Below are 7,958 nucleotides of genomic sequence, written 5' to 3' on the forward strand. Positions count from 1 at the left end.
TGCATATTTAGGGGTATTAAATATGCATGTGGGCCCGCATCTTATTAGAAGGGCGACTTTGGTAATTTGGCCCGGTGCGGGCATAAATGTGTATTTGCATGCATATATGTAATATATGTGAGAGACCACATTATTATGTGGGTTTATTTGGGTTACTTGGCATGAGGCGATCCTAGGGAGTAAGTTAGCGGGAAAGTCATAACGGGACTCGATACCCAATTCGGGGCGAGTCAAGGGGTATTTTGGGTATTAGATATTTAATTGGTTATTGGGTTATGAAAGTAAATATTTGGAGATATATTTGGAGTTAGAGTGTTTAGGTGGGAATATTGAGAAAATTTACCATTTTGCCCTCGGGGACTTTTTTGGGTACCCGAGCCTTGGGATTAACTTAAGTCACTTAAGTTAGATAAGACAAAACAATAGAATACCTTAGGAAGCTGCCCAAACCAACCTACTCCCTTATTCACTCTCCTTTCTCCTCAAAACTCTCTTAAGCTAAACCATTAAAGAATTAAGGAATTTTGGAGCTAGAAGTCAAGGAATTGAAGCTCAAATTTGGGGATTAACTCAGTAGCAATTTGGTGGATTCAATCTTCAGTAGAGGTAAGCTTTAAATTATGGTTTTAGTATTTAAATTCTGGAATTGATGGCTTTTTTAAGGTGCTTTTGAGCCTTTGAGTTTCAAATATTGAAGTGGTGGTTTAGTGAGTTTTGGGACTAGTTTTCTGTTGGGTTTTGTAGCTAGGAGCATACTAGAGTTGTTGTATTGATTGAATTATGTTATTGGGTTGATTTTGGGTTAAATTGGGTGAGTTTTGGTTGCTGAAAGTGGAAGAATTTCTCGGTTCGAGGGGTCAAGTCGCAACCTTGTTCTTGACAAGTCGCGACTTAGCTTGAACCAGGCACCTTGGGAGGCCTCTGCCTAGGGGGCGTGCCGCGACTTAATAGGCCAAGTCGCAGCCCGTGCCTCTGAACAGAGAGGAGGAAGAGGCTCGTCGAGGGGGTGCGCCGCGACCCACAGGGTGGCAAGTCGTGGCCCGCCTGGGCAGTTTTTCCTTGGGAGTTTGTTTTCAAAATAGAACTTTTTCCTTAGGGCTCGGGATTTTTTCCACTGTCCAGTTTGGTGGAACCCGAGGCCCCGGAGGCTAGAACTTTATGGTTTTGACTTAGGGTATCCCTAAGGGCTCAGAACTGGGATTGTGCTCGAGGGTCGCTCTTGTTTACGCTTACTTGGACCTAAGGTAAGAAAACTGCACCCAGACCTGACGTTGTTTTGTTTTGTTTTTTTTTTTTTTTGAAAAACTTCGTGTGCCATGGCCTGCGCAATACGTGCCGCGGCCTACCATGCCCTGAAGCATTTTTTTTTTTGAGAAAAGGGCCGCAACCTAGGAAAAATGGGCCGCAACCTGAGTCCCTTTTTTTTTCAAACTTTTTCATTTTTTTTCATCATTTTTTTTTCACGATTTTCACAGTTCTAATTACAGAAATTATACTAAAATTTCCTCAACAAAAAAAAAATAAAAACATAATGTTCAATTTAAATAAAGAAAATAATAATGAAAATAAACTAATTTACAAAGTAGCTAAGTTTATCGTCGCTAGCTCGACTTAATGCTTCATTCATCAACATATATCGAGTAAATGAGGTGAATCACAACAGCTTGTTCTTTCTCCATTGATTCATAATATGGCTTTAATCTCTGACCATTCACCTTGAATGAATTTCCAGTACTTGGACTTACAACTTCGACCGCTCCATGAGGATAAACCTTGGTAACAATGAATGGACCTAACCAGCGAGACTTCAACTTCCCAGGAAAAAGTTTAAGGCGAGAGTGATACATGAGAACTTTCTGACCTTCCACAAAACTCTTCCAAAGAATATGTTTGTTATGAAAAGCTTTGGTTTTCTCCTTGTAGATTCTCGAGCTCTCATATGCTTCATTGCGTATTTCTTCTAGCTCATGCAATTGAAGCATTCGTTGTTGTCCTACAGCAACCATGTCCATGTTACACTTCCTTACAGCCCACCAAGCCTTATGCTCTAGCTCTACCGGTAGATGGCAAGGCTTCCCATACACCAACCGATATGGTGACATACCGATAGGTGTTTTATATGCCGTACGATACGCCCATAAGGCATCATCAAGCCTTGTACTCCAATCTTTCTGGTTTGGATTTACAGTTTTATCAAGAATCAATTTGATTTCACGATTAGAAACCTCCGCTTGCCCGTTGGCTTATGGATGATAAGCAATTGTCACCTTGTGAGTTACACTATAGCGTTAAAACAATGCTTCTATACTCTTGTTACAAAAATGAGTGCCTCGATCACTAAGTATAGCCTTAGGTGTACCAAAACGCACAAAAATGTTGGAGCGAATGAATTCCACTACTGTTTTCGAATTATCCGTTCTAGTTGCAATTGCTTCCACCCATTTAGACACGTAGTCTACTGCCAAAAGAATATATTCATAGCCGAAAGAGGATGGGAATGATCCCATGAAATCCATACCCCAAACATCAAAAATCTTAAGAATTAAAATAGGAGTTTGAGGCATTTGATCGTTGGCTGTTATGTTACCAACTCGTTGACAACGATCACATACCTTATAATAAGCATAAGAATCTTTGAAAATTGTGGGCCAATAGAAACCACTGTCGAATATCTTACGAGCTTTCCTCTTAGGTCCAAAGTGTCCACCACAACCATAAACATGACAAAAAGCAAGGATGGAACGAAATTCAGATTCAGGTACACACCTTCGAATGATTTGATATGACAATGCTTCCAAAGATATGGTTCATCCCATATGTAGTGGCGAGCATCATGCTTGATCTTGTTCTGTTGTGCTTGTGTGAGATCACTTGGTAACTCCTTTGAAGCAAGGTAGTTTACAATGTCGGGATACCAAGGAATAACTTCTTGCATGGCGAGGAGTTGCTCATCCAGAAATTTTTCTTCTATGGGAAAATTATCTTCATCCCGAATAAGACGACTCAAGTGATCGGCCACCCTATTCTCAAAACCCTTTTTATCTTTTATCTCCAAATCAAACTCTTGAAGAAGTAGAATCCACCGAATCAACCGAGACTTGGCTTTTTTCTTTGCCAATAGATAGCGAAGAGCAGCTTGGTCGGTATAAACAATCACTTTAGTTCCAATCAAGTATGACCGAAACTTTTCCAAGGCAAAAATGACCGCCAAGAGCTCTTTTTTAGTGGTGGAATAATTAAGTTGAGCATCATTAAGAGTGCGAGAAGCATAGTTTATAACATGAGGAAGCTTGTCAACTCGCTGCCCAAGAACAGCACCCACGGCATAGTCACTTGCATCACACATGAGTTCAAAAGGTAGCTCCCAATTTGGTGGCTGAATTATAGGAGCTGTAGTCAACAACTCTTTTAATAAGTTGAAATCCACTAAACATTTTTCATTAAACTCGAACTTTACATCTTTTTGAAGAAGGTTGCATAATGGTGTGGAAATTTTAGAGAAATCCTTGATAAATCTCCGATGGAACCCAGCATGCCCAAGGAATGATCTTACTTCTTTCACACTAGTCGGAGATGGTAGAGAACAAATTAAATCAATCTTTGCCTTATCGACCTCTATTCCCTTGACTGAAATCACATGACCCAAAACTATACCTTGGTTTACCATAAAATGGCATTTTTCCCAATTAAGCACAAGGTTAGTTTCAATACACCGCTGGAGTACCAAAGTGAGATTATGAAGGCAGTGATCAAATGAGTCACCATAAACACTAAAATCATCCATAAAAACCTCAATGATGTTTTCAATATATTCTGAAAAAATGCTCATCATACATCGCTGAAAAGTGGCAGGAGCATTACATAACCCAAACGGCATACGTCGGAAAGCAAATGTACCAAAAGGGCATGTGAAGGTTGTCTTCTCTTGATCTTCAGGAGCTATAACAATCTGATTATATCCTGAATAACCATCAAGAAAACAATAATAAAGATGACCCGCTAACCTCTCAAACATTTGATCAATGAAGGGTAATGGAAAGTGATCTTTACGGGTTGCCGCATTCAACTTTCGGTAGTCTATACAAACTCGCCACCCGGTTTGCATTCTTTTTGGTACCATCTCGTTTTCATCGTTCTTTACCAATGTGATTCCAGACTTCTTTGGCACTACCTAAACAGGACTCACCCATTGACTGTCTGAAATTGGGTAGATAATACCCACACTAAGGAGCTTCAGTATCTCCTTTTTCACAACCTCCATCATAGGTGGATTTCATCTCCATTGCGCCTCATGTGTTGGTTTAGACCCTTCTTCAAGTAAAATTCGGTGCATTCACATAGAAGGGCTAATCCCCTTAATATCAGCAATAGACCAACCAATGGCTGTTTTATATTCTTGGAGTACTCTCATTAATTTTTCTTCTTGGACATGATTAAGATCTCTTGCAATTATAACTGGAAGTGTCTCGTTCTTCCACAAGTAAACATATTTGAGATGCTCTGGAAGTGGCTTTAATTCAAGCGTAGGAGCTTGAACAATTGATGGTTGCAATTTCTCATTAGAAATCGGCAAATTAAGAAATGCAACCTTTTGAAAAGTCTTGTCAAAACCACTATTGAGTGTGGTTATGACATCCATGATCTCATGAGACAAATCTTCATCGGTCAACACAAGATGCTCTCTCAACACAACCTCCAAACAATCTTCACTATGCAAATCTAAAACTCGTTGAGAAAGGATATCCAACACATCAAGAGAGTAAACAGCATGTTCATCACTTGGATATCTCATAGCCTCAAAAATATTAAATCGAATAGTCTCCCCATCAAATTCAATGGTCAACGTACCGTGATGCACATCAATCTTAGTTCTTGCAGTTTTCATGAATGGTCTCCCCAACAAAATTGGAGTGGAGCATGGAATAGATTCATCTTCCATATCAAGAACATAAAAATCAGCCAGAAACACCAATTCATTCACTTGAACTAAAACAGCTTCTATTACACCCCTGGGATAAGCATTCGACCTATCAGCAAGTTGAATAATCACCCATGTTTCTTCAAGTGGACCGAGATTCAATGAAGCATAAATGGAGAATGGCATGACATTGACAGAGGCTCCCAAATCCAACATACAACGCTCAATTCTTTTATTACCAATAGTGCGAGGGATAGTAAAAGTACCAGGATCCTTACACTTTGGTGGAAGCTTCTTTTGAAGAACTGCGGAAACATTCTCCCACACACTAACTTTTTCATTACCCCTCAACTTACACTTATTAGTGCATAACTATTTCAAAAACTTGGCATAGCGCGACACTTGTTTACTAGCGTCATGAAGAGGAATATTCACTTCTACCTTTCGGAATGTATCAAGAATATCCTTGTCAACCTCTTCCTTTTTAGTCTTCTTTAGTCTGCTTGGGAATGGAGGTGGAATGACAAAAGTAGGCTTAGGGCTTAGTTGTGTAGGGGTGGTTGGCTTTGGAGGAACATCTTCATTAACTGAGCAATCAACTTGTGGCTTGGATGACAATTTACTGGGCATTGGAGGACTAGGTGGATCGTATTGCATCCCACTTCGCAAAGTTACTACACTAGCATTCTCCTTGGGATTCATCTCAGGTTGTGAAGGCAATTTATTTGACAGATGAGCTTCCAACTTGTTATATGATGCTCTCCAAACTTTTGATGGAAGCTTGGGTGGTTTGCTGAAATTGAAGAGTATTTGTAGCAAGTGCATTGATTAAATCCTCAGTAGAAGGTTTGGCAGTTGGTGGTGGAATAGCTTGCGGTGCTTGTGATGGTCTAGGTACAAAATTATTTTGAGACCGTTGTTGCATAGTGAAACCAGGTTGTCTCGCTGATGTTGGTTGTGGAGCAATTTGTTGTTGATTCCCATAACGAAGATTTGGATGATCACGCCAGCCAGGATTATAAGTTTGTGAAAATGGTTCATAATACATCTGACGTAATTGACCAGGGAAATTTCCTACAGCGTTAACACCCTCAGTTTCTCCCTCAACTAGAGTAGGGCAAGTATCAGTAGCGTGCCCCACAATTTGACAGATTCCACATGGCCTCACTTGTTGGCCTAAAGCTAGTTGTTGGACCACTGCAGTTAATTGAGCCAATTATTGACCCAGCTGATTAGCATTAAAGGTGCTCACTTCATTAGCTGATTTGGGTGGTGGAATAGGATCTTGGCGAATGAAAAACTGTTGTGAGTTAGCAGCCATATTAGAAATCAAGCTCCTGGCTGCAGCAGGAGTCTTGTCAACTAGTGCACCCCCACTGGCTGCATCAATCATACTCTTATCCAGTGATTGTAATCCTTCATAAAAGTACTGAATGAGGAGCTGTTCACTTATCTGATGATGAGGGCAACTAGCACACAACCGCTTAAATCTCTCCCAATATTCATACAAAGACTCTCCTGTATATTTCCTTATACCGCAAATCTCTTTCCTGATGATTCCAACCTTAGATGCTGGAAAGTATCGTTCTAGGAACATATTCTTCATACCATTCCAAGTTTCAACAGTACCAGGTGGAAGATAGTACAACCCCTCTTTAGCTGCATCCTTTAGGGAGAAAGGAAAAGCTCGCAGCTTAATTTGTTCCTCAGTCACTACAGCGGGTTTCATAATAGAACAGACAGTATGAAACTCCTTCAAATGTTTATTCAGATCCTCACCAGGCAGCCCATGGAAAGAAGGCAATAAATGGATGAGGCCCAACTTTAGCTCAAATTTTACATCCAATGGTGGATACTGGATGCATAGTGGTTGTTGGTCAAGATTTGGTGCTGCCAACTCTTTCAATGTCCTTTGCTGGGCCATTGTTCTATAGGATCGAACTGAATCGTCAAAATCAGATTCGTTGTCAGATGGTAATGTCACTTTAACAGGATTGACTTGTGGAGCAAAGCGTTGAAAGAGAGGATTATCGGTGATAGTCCTTGAAGAATGAGAAGCTGACGATGACTTAAGATATTGTTTAAGCCTAGATAACCTTTCTTGAGTATCGTCTTCACCAGACATATACACCTGATAATTCCACAGTAAAAACTAATTAGTCACAAATAAATAAATTTGAATAATAAAGAGAATAACAATAATCCCGGCAACGGCGCCAAAAATTTGATGGCTGTCGTATACCACACAAATTTAACAATGATTTTTCTTTCAATACTTCCAATTATTTCAGTATAATAGCAAGCACAGGTCGAACCCATGAGGACTATCGTTCACTTTATTATTCAATAATTAACACTAAAACTTAAAAAGGGATTTTGATTTTAACTCAAAATTAAATAACATAAACTAGAAAGCAAATAAAGATTGGTATTACGATATTAAGAAACAGTTAAAGGTTAATCTCCACCCTCAACAATCATTCGTAATCACTAATAATAAATATTATTCCAATTTCTCAATTAAACTATTAACCCCGCAGATAACGCTGAAGTAGTCAATTATCCCAGTCTCCCTATTATAAGTAATCAAGGCGAAGCACTCAATAATTAACTCTTTTATCTAAGCAATAAATCTATGAAGCATACAATCTATCTAACTTAGATAAAGCATTAAGTCCTATGGAAACAAGTTAATCTAGGCAATAAATTAATGAAGCATATAATTCATTTAACCTAGGTTCTATTTTTCATCACAATCAACAATTCTTTTGACATCACTATCAATTGCAATTTATCACATACACTTAGAATCCTAAACTATTAGGTGAGTAGTAATTCTAAGATGACAATTGAACAATGTAAAACCTTAATTAGTTGGCCACCTAACAAGAAATCACAAAATTCATAACATTCAATTGGAAAAATAGAAACAATTTAATATTGAGAGAAATTAAAGAATGATATTCATTATCAACAATCAAGAATTCATGTCTTGGGTTTTGAATTAACCCTTAACCTAAAAAGAACCTACTCCATAATA

At 38.9% G+C, this 7,958-nt stretch overlaps 1 protein-coding gene and 1 non-coding gene across 2 annotated transcripts; one reads left to right on the forward strand and one right to left on the reverse strand.

The window, feature by feature from the left end:
- Positions 1-1,619: 1,619 nt before the first annotated feature.
- On the reverse strand, positions 1,620-2,102 carry LOC133800301 (uncharacterized). Its single transcript, XM_062238257.1, has one exon. The coding sequence runs from the start codon at positions 2,100-2,102 to the stop codon at positions 1,620-1,622; it is 483 nt and encodes a 160-aa protein (XP_062094241.1).
- A 4,267-nt stretch (positions 2,103-6,369) lies between these two features.
- Positions 6,370-6,476, forward strand: LOC133803023 (small nucleolar RNA R71). Its single transcript, XR_009877757.1, has one exon. It is a non-coding gene; the product is annotated as a small nucleolar RNA R71 (small nucleolar RNA).
- Positions 6,477-7,958: the final 1,482 nt, after the last annotated feature.

This window comes from Humulus lupulus, chromosome 9, assembly GCF_963169125.1.
Source record: "Humulus lupulus chromosome 9, drHumLupu1.1, whole genome shotgun sequence".
NCBI lineage: Eukaryota > Viridiplantae > Streptophyta > Magnoliopsida > Rosales > Cannabaceae > Humulus > Humulus lupulus.

Coding starts and splice junctions, on each gene's coding strand:
- LOC133800301 (XM_062238257.1), bottom strand. CDS start 2,102: ATGTCACCATATCGGTTGGTGTATGGGAAGCCTTGCCATCTACCGGTA.